Source organism: Macaca fascicularis, chromosome 3, assembly GCF_037993035.2.
Source record: "Macaca fascicularis isolate 582-1 chromosome 3, T2T-MFA8v1.1".
Taxonomy (NCBI): domain Eukaryota; kingdom Metazoa; phylum Chordata; class Mammalia; order Primates; family Cercopithecidae; genus Macaca; species Macaca fascicularis.
In genome coordinates this window covers 176,787,835-176,805,136 of record NC_088377.1, presented here as the reverse complement: position 1 = coordinate 176,805,136, position 17,302 = coordinate 176,787,835, and the positions used below count along the sequence as shown (strand labels likewise).

At 38.9% G+C, this 17,302-nt stretch overlaps 1 protein-coding gene and 1 pseudogene across 16 annotated transcripts in view; both read right to left on the bottom strand.

Annotated features, from left to right (window-relative positions):
• Window positions 1-1,250: 1,250 nt before the first annotated feature.
• AGBL3 (AGBL carboxypeptidase 3) overlaps window positions 1,251-17,302 on the bottom strand; it is a 136,709-nt gene continuing 120,657 nt past the window's right edge. For all 16 annotated transcript variants that reach the window (XR_012432899.1, XR_012432895.1, XR_012432897.1 and 13 more), the window contains one exon: window positions 1,251-2,192. Coding sequence is in view for 11 of the 16 variants with exons in the window: in XM_074036036.1 (XP_073892137.1) it covers window positions 2,070-2,192 (123 nt within the window). In the remaining 5 variants the exon portion in view is untranslated. The remainder of the gene's footprint in view (window positions 2,193-17,302) is intronic.
• LOC141409933 (E3 ubiquitin-protein ligase RNF14 pseudogene) lies at window positions 6,690-8,187 on the bottom strand (annotated as a pseudogene).

The following is a 17,302-nucleotide window of genomic DNA, read 5'->3' as shown; positions in this document are numbered from 1 at the left end:
TCAGAAAACTGAAAGTATTGTAGCATAGTGAGGAAGTAGACTGCCAATCCTCTTACTTTGGATAAAACATCTTATATTTGTATCAAATACAAGGAGTGCAATTATGGACCAAGGTAAAATTGTTTAGGTAATATCTCTGCATCCCTTCATCTTCCAGGAAATTGGTTTATCACCTTTTTTGGTCATTCACAAAGACAATAAATTCCAGAGTTTACAGTCTCAAACTCAGACAATTGAAGATTCAAATGACATTTCACTGAATTAAAAATAAATATTTTCCCAGAGTTTAGGCTTTTGTCCTGATCTATGTGGATAATGCCAACTGAATTTTGAGTACTCTTACTCCATCCCAAAGTCAGCTATAATAAATGCTATGATCCAGAACATTAACCTCCAGCTCTCCCAAGCCCAAGCACCTACCTGGCAGAGGGCATCCCAAAAGCCAGTAGACTTCTGCTCTTGCCCAAGATAATCACTGAGAATGAGAATTTTATACCAAAAGTTGGGGTACTCTCTGAGAACCAGGATACTTGCCTCCAAAGCACCATTTAATGTATTTAGAAGGTAGCTATTTCCCACCAGATGTTAAAGATTCCTGAGGAAATCTATGGTCATGGTCCTTTAAAATATAATAGTTACTCTTTTAACAGTGCAGCGGGCTCTCCTTGAAAACTCTTCAGCTACTAGAAATACTGTTGAAAGTAGATCACTCAACCCCAGATCTTCATAGTTCTACCCAGCCGTAATTAGGCTGTGGCCTGTATTTTTAATGTACCTCTCCTACCTGACCCTCCTTCTGCTTAGCCTCATCCTCTAATGGATGCCATTGTTGATATATGACCCAAGGCTGCTTGATTCTGTTTTCTTTTTTCTTTTTTTTTTTTGAGACGGAGTCTCGCTTCTGTTTTCTTACTTACCACATCCATCTTGACTCTTTTGCCTGACATACCTGCTCCTCTGTGTGTCCTTCACAAATCCCTGCCAGTGCTCACTGCCTTATGAATGACAAACTGAGGTGCTGGACTTATTCCAGTGTCCACATGAATAAATGGCTGGAGATGTAAACTAATTTTCTGTAAAGGAAACTGTACATCTTTACACCTTTGCTACATTTTGAGAAATAAAATGACTATTTTAAACCATAGTCCATGCATTTCAGTGCCATTTTGTGCCACACTTTTGCTTTGTGCAACTGGTAACTTTTAATATACAGTATTTTTTCTAATCATTGGAAGTGCACAACTTAACACTTTATCTTATTCTGTAATCATTTTATTCAGGTATGTTTTATCCGTACAATTATGTGGTAATCTCCTAGTAGAGAGAAATGGTTCCTAGCACACCAATGATATAACAGAAAATCAGGAAATGATGTTTGTTGACTGATTCATTAAAGTGTCTAGTAGGGAGGTTAAAAATCAGTGACATATTACATGTCATTCCTACGTTGAGTTCTTAAGTTTTTTGGTGTCAAATGCATAAGTAGTTTTGGAAGAAATAAAAACTTCAGAGATTTTTTTCCATGCTGGTAAAAACTAAATATAAATATCTACTTTAATATTTTTCCGTATTTTCTCTGGATTTCTTTTTAAATCTCTGAAAGATGTTCCCACTACAGAAGATGGGATATCTAACATTTGTAGTTTATGCATATGCACGTGTAGGGGGAGAGATAGGGAAAGGGGAAGGGGAGGGCTTTCCTTTTTTTCTTTTTACCACATAAGCATATGTTATCCTTCATTCACAGTTCTCAGAGCAGTATAAAACTAGATTAACTCTCCCTTTGGAACTTCAGATATAAGGTAGGTTGTCCATCATTCTTATTGGCCTGCTCATCCTTATTTTTAGTTAGATGGAGAGCTGTATGCTTAGAGCTTTGCTGGTTAGTTTCTTCAGCTTGAAGACTCTTATATTTTAGAACATTTGCATCCATTCCAAAGCTTGAAGAAGCAGTCTCCCACTTGCTGCTGAGAGGTTTTATGTCTTCATTCTTTATGGCCCAGATTTGAGAATGTTTATTCTTCTTGGGGCCTTTGAGAGGTGATAAACTTTCCAATGACCCATGGGGCTTAGACTGAACCCATTCTGAAGAGTTTGCCATAACATCCCCTTGGATTACAAAAGGGTGATTTCTGGGTGCTGTCCAAGATGTGCTGTATTTCTTTATATTTCTGCAAGTAGCTGGATTTAGTCTAGAAAAGAAATGAAATATGTGAACTTTTGTCCATCACGTACCTACTTCGTAGTCCTAGGTATATTGTCATAGTACAAATAATATTTTTTCTTTTTAGTAAGTTCATAACTTCTTAAAAGTTTAAGACTTTTACCATCATAAGTCTTCATCTCTGATCATGATTTTTTTTTAAGCACTACTCCAATCTTGCATTTCTAAATGCCTAGAGGACATGTTCATTTGGATACCTACTCTGACCTCAGCCTTCCTAATATAACAGCCACTCTGGGCCCCAGCTTCTTACCTATATATCTAGTTAAAGTAGATGGTCACTAAAAAGTAAAGTAGTTGTTTGCTCTAAAAATCTATTCTCTTTATTCTATTAGAATGGATTCAGTATATATGCTATGAGATTTTTTTCTATAACCAGTAAAAAAATCAATGTCTGAGAGAGGGAAGTTTTCCTCGAGGGAGCTTTTGTAAACTAATAATTGCAGCCACTTAAAATCACTGTTTTTTCAGTATTCCATTTTTTAACCATAGAATTTCAGCTATATTTTCAATTAACCTTTTAAATTTTGAGGTAACTGTAGACTTACATGCATTTGGGAGAAGTAATACAGAGAGATCCCATGAACTCTTCACCCAATTTCCCCAAAATAGCTTGCAAAACCATAGAACAGTATCACAATCAGGATATTAACATTGATGTAGTCAAGATAGAGAACACTGCCCGCATGTTGTCCTCTTATAGTACCTGCTTCCTTCTTTCCCATCCCCTCCTTAATTCCTGGCAACCATTATTAATCTATTATCAAGTTATATTATTTTGTTATTTTAAGAATGTTACATAAAGGAATCATACCGTATGTAACCTTCTGGGATCAGCCTTTTTTTTTTTTTTTTTTTTGTAAACGCAAAGTAATTGGAGATTCATCTATGTTGTTTTGTGTATCAGCAGTTCATTCCTTATTATAGTTGCTGAGTCTGTGACATGAATGTACCATAGTTTGTTTAATAATTCATCCATTCAATGACATATAGATTATTTCCAGTTTATGGCTATTACAAATAGTTATACACACAGGATTTTTTGTGAGTTATTTTTTGTGTAAGATGTAAGTTTAAGGTTCATTTTTTTAGCCTATGGATATCCAGTTGTTCCAGCACCATTTGTTGAAAAGGCTCTTTTTTCTCCATTGAATTGCTTTTGAATTCCCTATCAAAATCAGTGGAGCATATTTATGTGGTCTATTTCTTGGTTCTCGCCTCAGTTCCACTGATGTATATATTTATTTCTCCTCTAATACTACTGTCTTGATTACTCTAGCTATATAAAAGTTCTTGAAATCAGATAGACTGATCTCTCCCACTTTATCCTTGTTTGTCAAATTTGTTTCTGCTATTGTAGTGCATCTGCAGATAAATTCTGGAATAATCTTGTCTATATATGAAAAAGATCTTGCTGGGATTTTGATAGGCATTGTGTTAAACTTGCATATTAATCTGGGAAGAACTGACATCTTTATTGAGGCTTTCAATTTATGAACATGCTATATCTTTCCACTCATTTAGATATTTTAAAAATTCTCTTATTCATGTTATATGCTTTTGAGCATACAAACCCTGTACAACTAAGTTTTTTTTTTTCAGATATTTTAAGTGGTATTATATTTGTAATTTTGGTGTTCACATGTTCATTGCTTATATATAGAAGGAGAATTAATTTTGTACATTTATCTTGTATTCTGAGGCCTAGCATAACTTATTAGTTCTAAAGGGTGTGTGTGTGTGTGTGTGTGCGTGCGCGCGCGCGTGTTTTGGTAAATTTATTAGGATTTTCTACATAGAGAATAGCATCTTTCACAAGGAGGGATCATTTTATTTCTTCCTTTCTGATTTGTATGCTTTTTATTTTTTTATTGCCTTATTGCAATGGCTAGAACTTCTAGCACAATGTTCAATAGAGTGGTGTATTAGTCTATTCTCATGCTGCTAATAAAAACATACCCAATACTGAGTAATTTATAAAGGAAAGAGGTTTAATTGACTCACAGTTCCACATGGCTGGGGAGGCCTCACAATCATGGTGGAAGGCAAAGGAGGAGCAAAGTCATGTCTTACATGGTGGCAGGCAAGAGAGCTTATGCAGGGGAACTCCTATTTATAAAACCATCAGATCTCCTGAGACTTGTTCACTACCGTGAGAAGAGTATGGGGAAATTGCCCCCGTGATTCAGTTATCTTCACCTGACCCTGCCCTTGACACGTGGGGATTATTACAATTAAAGGTGAGATCTGGTGGGGACACAGCCAAACTATATCAAGTGGTAAGAATTGACTTTATTAAGTTGAGTAAGTTCCCCTTTATTCCTATGTTTTTCTGACACTTTTTACCATGGATGGGTATTGAATTCTGTCAAATACCAATTTATGTGCCAATTAATAGGATCTTGTGATTTTTCTTCTTAAGCTTGCTAATATGAAGGATTTCATCAATTACTTTTTGGATATTAAACTAACCTTGAATTCCTGAAATAGACTTCACTTGGTCATGGTGTATAATTCTTTTTATTTAGAGCTGAATTCTATTTGCTAATATTTTGTTAGATTTATCTTGTTAAATCTAGATTTATGCAAAATCCTATTCTGTCATTTCCTTTTTTGTTTTGCCCTTGTCTGGTTTTGATATCATGCTAATAATGGCTTCATAAAATGAACTGAAAACTCCTATTTTCTGGAAGAAATTGTATAGAATTGGTACTAATTCTTCCTTAACTTATTGGTAAAATTCTCTTCTAAAATCACCTAGGCCAGGTGATTTCTTTTTTAGGGTTTTAAAACTATGAAATCAATTTCCTTATTAGTTACAGGGGTATTCAAATATTCTATTTCATAGTGAATGAGTTGGGGTAGTTCATATTTTATTGAGGAAATAATCAATTTCCTCTAAAAAACACCTGGATACATGTGCAGAACGTGCAGGTTTGTTACATAGGTATATGTGTGCTATGGTGGTTTGTTGCACCTATTGACATGTCCTCTATGTTCCCTCCCCTCACCCCTCACCCCCCAACAGGCTCTGGTGTGTGATGTTCCCCTCTATGTGTCCATGTGTCCTCACTGTTCAACTCCCACTTATGAGTGAAAACATGTGGTGTTTGGTTTTCTGTTCCTGTGTTAAGTTTGCTGAAGATGATGGCTTCTGGCTTCATCCATGTCCCTGGAAAAGACATGATCTCATTCCTTTTTCTTTCTAATTACAAGACGATTTTTAAATTTATTTTTATTTTTAAGATTAAACATCCTCTTCGACAATCCAAAAACACAGTCCTTGCTCACTCAGGACACACACACCTAAAACAGTCAAAAGCGATTCCTCGATTTTCAATGACAAAGTAGGAAAAAAAGAAGATGTTCTCAAGCTGCAGTTCAATTTTTCTGTCCTCTTTTCCAAAAAATTTTACTTTGCTATCAAGTCCACCCACCAATGATAAGGAAAGACAATTTTTCGAAAAGCCAACAAAACCCAGAAAAAGGAACAGGTATCAATTCAAAATTATCACCTAAAACACTGCTGTTGCAAAAAAAGAGCATGAAGCCAAATTTCCACAGCTTGTTAGAGAAGACCTTTAAAAATAATTCAGAAAATTAGGACTGGAACTACAGTGGTACAGACAGGTTATACTGTCACTATATGCATATACAGTGGTAAATGCGGATAATTCAAGAACATTCAGATTGGGAATATATTAAGCTTTCTCCTATTCCAGCAGAGGAAATAAAAACGTGTTGCTGGAATTAATATTAAAATTGTCCTTACAAATAGAAGGTAGAGCAACGGTAAAGAGAGAGAATGTGGAACAAAAGTAGCAAAGACAAGTCATTTTGAATCTAGGCTCTAACACCCAGGAAAGTTGAATAGAACTTAAACTCTTCTAAGCCAGTATCACTAAATTCTAGATTTGGCCTGAAACCAGTGGACCATATACACTACTAATAAATATCAAGTGCCCCACAGCATTTGTGGTATTAAAACATATTTTAAAATTATTATAAATTTCCATTCTGGAAAGCAGGTCAAAATGACACTGGATCATCCAGTCAGTTACAGGGTAAAGGGCTTCCTCCAAAGAGAACTGACTTGGCAGAAATTTAGGTTGGTAGGAATGTGATTAATGTGGAGTAAACAAGATCAGATTCTCAGTATAATTTTCATAAGGCTTCTTCTACCTACCCCGGTTGTAAGGAGTAGTACTGAGGGAGCTCCAACAGAATGTCTTAGAGGGATGCTTCTCAGAGACAAAGGGTCTGTAAGTTTAACTCTTGACCCCTCTTCTTACGTAAAGCTTGGGGAAGGAAATAAATATTTAATTTTTAACTACTCAGAGCTTTGGACACATTATAATATTTAATATTCTGTAGTTTCATTTTCTGAACCCTTGGCTTATAATTTTTCTCAATTTACATTAAAAAATATATGAATGCACCCTCTTCAGTAGTACCACATGAAAATATAAACCTTTTCTTCCATATCTTCTACACAGGAAGAGTGAATGAATAGTACTCTAAATATCCTGCAGAGTTACTTTGTGTACTTGACAAAAGATTAGGGAAAACCAATCCACTTCCATATCTTGAGCAACTAGTTAACTAGTCTTCAATCTCATCTTCCAAAATATCTTCATCAACATCCACAGCATAAAACAGCTGGTTAAAACGTGGTGAAGCAGGATCAGTGAAATGTTTGTAAGGGTTTGCTCTAGAGAGAGAACTCATGCAAATCCAACAGAAGTATTGCATACAGCCAGTACATGTCATCTTGTTATATCCATCTAATTTCTCTATGGGAGTTCCACAACATGGTCAGTTCTTGAAGTTTTTCTCTGGCCATTCCTTACTTTCCATCTTTTCCAGTGCCTTCTGAATCACCCTCTTACCACACCTTTGTTCCAAAAGTCCTTTATTGGCCTCATCTGCTTGCAGGTATTCATTTCGTAAGTCTATTAATTTCTCTGCAGTCACCTTACATGGAGAGACCCCATGGTAGGTCAACCTGCATAAGGTACAGAAGGCAAAATTGCAGCTGGAGCAGATACCCATGGTGCAGCCAGGCTCCTGCATGACAGGTAGCTGGCAGCATGGGTAGGGGCAGTACACCACATCTGCCATCAGGTCCAAGGTGAACTGGAGAAGAAGGCGGTCATAAGAGGCAAATAACTCTGCTTCCACTAGCTCCTCTTTGACCTGACCAGGAGTGGCCACCGAAGGGCACTTTGGTTCTGGGCAGTTGAGGCGTTGAACCTGGCCATCTCTGATCTGGGTTTCAAAGTAGTCCTTCAGACAGGCTTTGCAGTACACATGCCTGCACTCCAAGAAGTACATGCATTCACTATCCAGCTTGTTACAGAAACAGATATTGCATAGGAACAAATTACTACTAAAGCATTTTATCTGCTGAGCTTGATCAAAGTCCAACATTTCCCGGATCATATTTAACAATGATTCCACATCCTGCACAGCTGTCTCGTCCACAATTTCCTCTTGGTCTGTATCAGATCCAGAAGTTCCTCCAAAAACTAGGTCTGTGTTGGGAGAGGCTTGAGCTGTCCTTCTCTGCACATTTTTGTGAGAACCAATCTTGAGCTCAAAAGGAGAGACAATATTCAGGTATAGTAGGGTCTCTTCCTTAAGAAATTGCATGCAGGCAAACAGGATCATGCTGCCACGGTGTTCTTCCCATAGAGCAGATAGTGCTCACAAATATCTTGAAATTCTGTAGCAAATCCAAATAGATCCTGGTTTCTCCACCTTGGACAGATTCTGCTTTTCTAAATTCATCTCCATCATAAATACTTGCCGGGGCCAGCAATTCATCCTCCTGAGCTTCTCAGTCTTCTGACGACATTTAATTTTCTGAGGAACAAAACCAAGATGGCCACGAGAGTGAACTCTGGTCATTCTCACTGCTATGCTGCCACCAGGGTCATGACAGTTTACAAATGCCTTTTTGTTTTTTTGAGAGACAGAGTTTCACTCTGTTGCCCAGGCTGGAGTGCAGTGGCACTATCTCGGCTCACTACAACCTCCGCCTCCTGGGTTCAAGCAATTCTCCTGCCTCAGCCTCCCGAGTAGCTGGGACTACAGGTGCCCACCACCATGCCTGGCTAATTTTTGTATTTTTAGTAGAGACGGGGTTTCACCATATTGGCCAGGCTGGTCTCAAACTCCTGACCTTGTGATCCACCCACCTCGGCCTCCCAAAGTGCTGGGATTACAGGCATGAGCCACCATGCCTGGCAGATGCCATTCCTTTTTATGGCTGCATAGTATTCCATGGTGTATATGTGCCACATTTTCTTTATCCAGTCTGTCATTGATGGGTATTTGGGTTGGTTCCATGTCTTTGCTATTGTAAACAATGCTGCAATAAACATATGTGTGCATGTGTCTTTATAGTAGAATGATTTACATTCCTTTGGGTATATACCCAGTAATGGTATTGCTGGGTCAAATGGTAGTTCTGGTTCTAGATCCTTGAGGAATCACCATACTGTCTTCCACAATGGTTGAACTAATTTACACTCCCACCAGCACAGTAAAAGCATTCCTATTTCTCTACAGCCTCCCCAGCATCTATTGTTTCTTGACTTTTTAGTAATTGCCATTCTGACTGATGTGAGATGGCATGTCATTGTGGTTTTGATTTACATTTCTCTGATGATCAGTGTGATTAGTGGTGTTGAGTTTTTTGTTTTTGTTTTTGCTTTTAGATGGAGATTTGCTCTGTTGCCAGGCTGGAGTGCAGTGGTGCGATCTTGGCTTACTGCAACCTCCGCCTCCCGAGTTCAAGCAATTCCCCTGCCTCAGTCTCCCAAGTAGCTGGGACTACAGGCATGCGCCACCACACCCGGCTAATTTTTTGTATTTTAGTAGAGACGGGGTTTCACCATGTTGGCCAGGATGGTCTCGATATCCTGACCTCGTGATCCACCTGCCCTGGCCTCCCAAAGTGCTGGGATTACAGGTGTGAGCCACTGTGCCCAGTCATTGAGCTTTTTTACATGTTTGTTGGCTGCATAAATGTCTTCTTTTGAGAAGTGTCTTCATATCCTTTGCCCACTTTTTGATGGGGTTGTCTGTTTTTTTCTTGTAAATATGTTTAAGTTCCTTGTAAATTCTGGATATTAGACCTTTGTCAGATGGGTAGACTGCAAAAATTTTCTCCCATTCTGTAGGTTGCCTGTTCACTCTGATGCTAGTTTCTTTTGCTGTGCAGAAGCTCTTTAGTATAATTAGATCCCATTTGTCCATTTTGACTTCTGTTGCAATTGCTTTTGGTGTTTTGTCATGAAGTCTTCACCCATGCCTATGTCCTGAATGGTATTGCCTAGGTTTTCCTCTGGAGTTTTCATCGTTTGGGGTTTTACATTTAAGTCTTTAATCCATCTTCAGTTAATTTTTGTATAAGGTGTAAGGAAGGGGTCCAGTTTCAGTTTTCTGCACATGGCTAGCCAGTTTTACCAGCACCACTTATTGAATAGGGAATCCTTTCCCCATTGCTTGTTTTTGTCAGGTTTGTCAAAGATCAGATAGTTGTAGATGTGTGGTATTATTTCTGAGGTCTCTGTCCTGTTGCATTGGTCTACATGTCTGTTTTGGTTACTGTAGCCTTGTATTATAGTTTGAAGTCAGGTAGCGTGATGCCTCCAGCTTTGTTCTTTCTGCTTAGGATTGTCTTGGCTATTCAGGGTTTTCTTTGATTCCATATGAAATTTAAAGTAGTTTTTTCTAAATCTGTGAAGAATGTCAGTGGTAGTTTGATGGGAAAAGTGTTGAATCTATAAATTACTTTGAGCAGTATTGCCATTTTCATGATACTGATTCTTCCTATCCATGGAATGTTTTTCCACTTGTTTGTGTCCTCTCTTGTTTCCTTGAACAGTGGTCTGTAGTTCTTGAAGAGGTCCTTTATATCCCTTGTTAGCTGTGTTCCTAGGTATTGCTTTGTAGCAATCGTGAATGGGAGTTGATTCATGATTTGGCTCTCTGCTTGTCTATGTTGGTGTAAAGGAATGCTTAGGATTTTTGCACATTGATTCTGTATTCTGAGACTTTGCTGAAGTTGCTTATCAGTTAAGGAGTTTTGGGACTGAGATGATGGGGTTTTCTAAATATAAAATTATGTCATCTGCAAACAGAGACAATTTGACTTCCTCTCTTCCTATTTGAATACCCTTTACTTTTTTTTTCTTGCCTAATTGCCCTGGCCAGAGCTTCCAATTCTATGTTGAATAGGAGTGGTGAGAGAGGGCATCCTTGTCTTGTACTGGTTTTCAAAGGGAATGTTTCCAGCTTTTGTCCATTCAATATGATATTGGCTGTGGGTCTGTCATAAATAGCTCTCATTATTTTGAGATATACTCCATCAATACCTAGTTTATTGAGAGTTTTTAATGTGAAGGGATGTTGAATTTTATCAGAAGCCTTTTCTGCATCTATTGAAATAATTATGTGGTTTTTGTCTTTGGTTCTGTTTATGTGATGGATTACGTTTATTGATTGGCATATGTTGAACCAGCCTTGCATCCCAGGGATGAAGCCAACTTCATCATGGTGGATACCTTTTTTGATGTGCTGCCAAATTCGGTTTGCCAGTATTTTATTGAGGATTTTCGTATTGATGTCCCTCAGGGATATTGGTCTGAAGTTTTCTTTTTTTGTGTGTCATCATCCTGGTCCATCAGGATGATGGTGGCTTCATAAACTGAGTTAGGGAGGAGCCCCTCCTTTTCAATTGTTTGGAATAGTTTGAGAAGGAATGGTACCAGCTCTGCTTTGTACTTCTGGTAGAATTCGGCCGTGAATCTGTCTACTCCTGTGCTTTTTTTGCTTGGTGGGCTATTAATTATTGCCTCAATTTCAGAACTTGCTATTGGTCTATTCAGGGATCCAACTTCTTCTTAGTCTTAGGCGGGTGTATGTGTCCAGGAATTTCTCCATTTCTTCTAGATTTTCTAGTTTATTTGCATCAAGGTGTTGATAGTATTCTCTGATGGTAGTTTGTATTTTTGTGGGATCAGTGGTGATATCCCCTTATTATTTTTTATTGTGTCTATTTGATTCTTCTCTCTTCTTCTTTATTAGTTTAGCCAGTGGTCTATCTATTTTGCTAATTTTTTCAAAAAAACAGCTTCTGGATTCAGTGATTTTTGGGGGAGTTTTTTGTGTCTCTATCTCCTTCAATTCTGCTCTTAGTTATTTCTTGTCATCTGCTAGCTTTTGGATTAGTTTGCTCTTGTCTCTCTAGCTCCTTTAATTGTGATGTTTGGGTGTGGATTTGAGATCTTTCTAGCTTTCTGATATGGGCATTTCCCCCTTAACACTGCTTTAGCTGTGTCCCAGAGATTCTGGTACATTGTCTCTTAGTTCTCATTGGTTTCAAATAACTTCTTGATTTCTGCCTTAATTTCATTATTTACCCAGGAGTCATTCAGGAGCAGGTTGGTCAATTTCCATGTAATTGTGTGGTTTTGAGTGAGCTTCTTAATCCTGAGTTCTAATTTGATTGCACTGTGGTCTGAGAGACTGTTTGCTATGATTTCAGTTCTTTTGCTTTTGCTGAGGAGTGTTTTACTTCCAATTATGTGGTCAATTTTAGAAGAAGTGCCATGTAGCACAGAGAAGAATGTATATTCTGTTGATCTGGGTGGAGATTTCTGTAGATGTCTGTTAGGTCCACTTGATCCAGAGCTGAGAGTTCAAGTCCTGAATATCTTTGTTAATTTTCTGTCTTGTTGATCTGTCTAATGTTGACAGTGGGGTGTTAAAGTCTTCCACTATTATTGTGTGGGAGTCTAAGTCTCTTTGTAGGTCTCTAAGAACTTGTTTTATGAATCTGGGTGCTCCTGTATTGGGTGCATATATATTTGGAACAGTTAGCTCTTCTTGTTGAATTGTTCCCTTTACCATTATGTAATACCCTTGTCTTTTTTTAATCTTTGTTGGTTTAAAGTCTGTTTTGTCAGAGACTAGGATTGCAACCCCTACTTTTTTTTTTTTTTTCTTTGCTTTCCATTTGCTTGGTAAATTTTTCTCCATCCCTTTATTTTGAGCCTATGTGTGTCTTTGCACATGAGACAGGTCTCCTGAATACAGCACACCAATGGAACTTGTAGCATAGAGAAGAATGTATATTCTTCTTTATCCAATTTGCCAGTCTGTGTCTTTTAACTGGGGCATTTAGCCCATTTACATTTAAGGTTAGTATTGTAATGTGTCAGTTTGATCCTGTCATCATGATGCTATTTGTTTATTTTGTGCACTGATTGATGCAGTTTCGTCATAGTGTCATTGGTCTTTATATTTTGGTGTGGTTTTGCAGTGGCTGGTACTGGTTTTTGTTTTTCATATTTACTGCTTCTTTCAGGAGCTCTTGCAAGGCAGCCCTCGTGGTAATGAAAGCCCTCAGTATTTGCTTGTCTGGAAAGGATTTTTCCTTTGCTTATGAAGATTAGTTTGGCCAGATACAAAATTCTGGGTTGAAAATTTTTTTCCTTAAGAATGTTGAATATTGGCCCCCAATCTTTTCTGGCTTGTAGAGTTTCTGCTGAGAAGGCCACTGTTAAGTCTGATGGGCTTCCCTTTGTAGATGACCTGGCCTTTCTCTCTGGCTGCCCTTAACATTTTTTCCTTCATTTTGACCTTAGAGAATCTGATGATTATATGTCTTGGGGTTGATCTTCTCATGGAATATCTTAGTGATGTTCTCTGTATTTCCTGAATTTGCATATTGGCCTGTCTTGCGAGGTTGGGGAAGTTCTCCTGGATAATATCCTGAAGTGTGTTTTCCAACTTGTTTCCATTTTTCCTGTCTCCTTCAGGTACTCCGATCGATTGTACGCTCGGTCTTTTTATGAAGTCCCACATTTCTTGGAGGTTTTGTTCATTCCTTTTTATTCTTTTTTTCCCTTGTCGTGTCTGCATGCCTTATTTCAGCAAGGTGGTCTTCAAACTCTGATATCCTTCCTTCCGCTTGGTTGATTCCGCTATTGATACCTGTGTATGCTTCACGAGGTTCTCATGCTGTGTTTTTTAGCTCCACCAGGTCATTTATGCTCCTCTCTGAACTGATTATTCTAGTTAGCAGCTACTCTAACCTTTTATCAAGGTTCTTAGCTTCTTTGCATTGGGTTAGAACATGCTCCTTTAGCTCAGCGTAGTTTTTTATTACCCATCTTCTGAAGCCTACTTCTGTCAATTTGTCTGTCTCATCCTCCAACTAGTTCTGTGCCATTGCTGGAGAGACATTGTGATCATCTGGAGGAGAGGAGGCACTCTGGCCTTTTGGGTTTTCAGTGTTTTTTCATTAATTCTTTCCCACCTTCATGAGTTTGTCTAGTTTTGATCTTTGAGGCTGCTGATCCTTGGAGGAGGTTTTCCTGGGGGCTTTTTAGTTGTTGTTGATGCTGTTGTTGTTGCTTTCTATTTATTTTTCTTTCATTGGTCAGGTCCCTTTTCTATAGGGCTGCTGCTGTTTGCTGGGATTTCACTTCAGACCCTAGTCATCTGGTTGACTCCGGGGCCTGGAGATGTCACTCAAGGAGGCTGGAGAATAGCAAAGAAGCGTGCCTGCTCCTTCTTCTGGGATCTCTGACCTCTAGGGGCACCAGCCTGATGCCAGTAGTATTGCTTTTGTATAGGGTATCTGACAACCCCCGTTGGAGGGTCTCACCCAGTTGGGTGGCAGGGGGAACAGGACCCATTTAACTAAGCACTTTGTCCCTTGGTTGGGGGGGTATGCTTCGCTGGGGGGAAACCCACTTGTCTGGGCTGCCCAGATTCCTCAGAACTACAAGGAGGAAAGTCTAAGTCTGCTGGTCTACAAAGACTGCGGCCACCCCTCCCCCTAGGGGCTCAGGCCCAGGGAGATCCGGGTTCCTGAGCCTCTGGCTGGAGTTACTGCAGTTCCTGCAGGGAAGCCCCACCCAGGAGGAAGGATCGGTCAGGGCCAGGCCTGAAGAGGCACTTTGGCCACATTCTGCCATAGTTGGTATGTTGGGCTGTGGGGAACATGTCTCGGGACCAAGCTGTTCAGCCTCCCTGACTCCAGCAGAGGAAAAATGCAGCCTGGAGCTATAGAGATGGATGATGCCCTTCCCCCACCCAGGGAGCTTAGCGTGTGAGGCAGTTGCGAGTCCCAGTGCCGGCCGCTGCCCCTCCCCCAAGGAAGTCAAACAGCTTAGACAGCAGGCAGCCACAGCTGTGGTGCTGGTCATGCCTCCCCTGGGGCATTCTGTAGGCTTAAGCAGATTCCAGCTAAGAGGCGGTTGAGAATCTTCACGGCTCTGGGGTTGGGACACTAGGCCCTGGTGGCATGGGTTCGTGAGTGGGATCTTCCAATCTATGGGTTCCACAGTTCTGTGGAAAAAGCACGATTTCCCTGGCTGGGTAGTACACTCACTCACCACTTCCCTTGGCTGGGGATGTAGGGGGGCGCTCTCCTGCCCTGTGTGGCTCTCAGGTGGGCTGCTGCACTACACTGTTCTTCCTTCTTCTCCGTGGATCACACCAGCCTCCTAGTCAGTTCTGATGAGAGAACCTGGATACCTTGCTTATTATGGTTCTTTTCAATGGCAGCCTCCGAATGCCGCTGTTTCTAGTTGGCCATCTTGGCCCCACCCTGGAGAATATTTTTGATTCACGAGTTACTCAGAAGTATGTTATTTAGTTTTCAAATGTTTAGGTTTTTTTTTTTCCTATTACCCTTTGGCTATTGATTTCTAGTTGGATTCCATTGTGGTCAGATAATACACTTTGTATGATTAAATTATTTTAAATATGTTGAGGTTTATTTCATAGCTAGGATATGTTCTATCTTGTTATATGATCCACGTACACTTGAAAATAATGTGTATTGTGCTGTTGTTGGGTGAAGTGCTCCTTAAATGCCAGTTAGATATTTATATTCTTGGTGAATTATTTTATATCCTTGCTTATTTCTATCTAATTATTGAAACAATTGTGAATTTGTCTATTTCTCCTTTCTGTTTCATCAGTTTTTGCTTCACATATTTTGCAGTTTTTTGTTGTTTTGTTTTGTTTTTTGAGATGGAGTTTTGCTCTTGTTGCCCAGGCTGGAGTGCAATGACACGATCTTGGCTCACCACAACCTCCACCTCCCAGGTTCAAGTGATTCTCCTGCCTCAGCCTCCCAAGTAGCTGGGATTACAGGCATGAGCCACCACACCTGGCTAATTTTTGTGTTTTTAGTAGAGATGGGGTTTCTCCATATTGATCAGGCTGTTCTCAAACTCGCGACCTCAAGTAATCCACCCACCTCAGCCTTCCAAAGTGCTGGGATTCCAGGCGTGAGCCACCGCACCCAGCCAGTTCTGTGATTTTACACACACATCCAAGATTGCTGTGTTTCTAGTGGATTGACCTTTTAAACATTATATATAATGCCCCTCTTTGATAATTTTCTTTCCTCTAAAATCTACTTTATCTAATATTAACATAGCCATTCCTGCTTTCATCTATTAATGTTTGCATGATGTATCTTCTTCCATTCTATTACTTTCAGCCTGCCTCCATTGTCATATTTGAAATGAGTTTCTTGTGACTGCATATTGTTGGGTAATGTTTTAAATTCATTTTATTAATCTGTCTTTAACTGTTGTATTTAGATCATTTACATTCAGTGTAATTGTTGATGTCTTAGGACTTAAATCTGTCATTAAAAAAAATGTTTATTCTTTGTTTTTTGTTTGTTTTCTCTTTCCTGCCTTCCTGTGGGTAATGTGAACATTTTTCAACAATTCCATTTTGATTTATTTAGTGTTTTTTAGTATATCTCTTTGAACAGCTTTTTCAGTGGTTGCTGTATTATACTACATATGCATAACTTATCACAGTCTATTGGCTAACTTAGTAATCTGAGTGAAGTACAAAGCCTACCTCCCTTTATGTCCTTTTACCTTCTCACATTTATAATGGTCTTAAATATGTCTTTTACATGCATTTGGAACCACATCAATATTATAATTTTTGCTTCAACCATCAAATATGATTTAGAAAAATTTATATTTACCTGTATTTTATATCTACCTGTATTTTTGTTTACCATATTCTTTCTTTCCTGATATTCCTTCTTTTATCATTTTCTATCTGTTTAGCTAAATTCCGTTAGTCATTCTTTTAGAGTAAGTCTTCTGGTGAAAAATTCTCTTAGTTTTCTTTTATCTGAACATTTCTTGACTTCTCCCTTATTTTCACTGGGTATAGGATTCTAGGTTGACAATTTCTTCCAATAATTAAAAATATTGTGCTACATCTGGCCTTTGTGGGTTTTGATGAGAAATCCACTATCATTCTAATTGTTTTTCCTCTGTAGGAAAAACAATTTTTTTTCATTTTCAGAAGTTAAATTTGGGGGGATGGGCATGGTGGCTCATGCCTGTAATCCCAGCACTTTGGGAGGCTGAGGCAGTCAGATCACTTGAGGTCAGGAGTTCAAGACCAACCTGGCCAACATGGCGAAATCTCATCTCTACTAAAATACAAAAATTAGCCAGGTATGGTGGTGGGCACTTGTAATCCCAGCTACTCGGAAGGCTGAGGCACTAGAATCACTTGAACCCGGGAGGCAGAGGTTTCAGTGAGCTGAGATTGTTTCACTGTACTGCAGCCTGGGTAACAGAGCAAGACTTTGTCTCAAAAAAAAAAAAAAAAAAAAAAAAGTAAAATTTTGGGCTATCTTGGCATGAATTTCTTTGGGTGTATCCTATTAGTGGTCTGCTCAGCTTTTTGATCTGTAGGTTTATGTCTCCTGTCAAATTTGGCAACCTTTCAGACATTATTTCTTTGATTTCCTTTTCAGCCCTGTATTCATTCTCCTGTCCTTCTGAAACTATGATATGTGAATATTAGATCTTGTCTTACAGTCTTACAGGTCCCTGAGGCTCTATTCATTTTATTTTAAGCCTATTTTTTCTCTTAGGTTTGGTTGGGTAATTTCTGTTTTTCTCTTTCTCAATTCACTGACTCTTTCCTCTATTTGCACAATTATACTGTTGTGCTCAGCCATTAAGCTTTTACAATTTCAGTTGTATTTTTCAATTCAAAAAT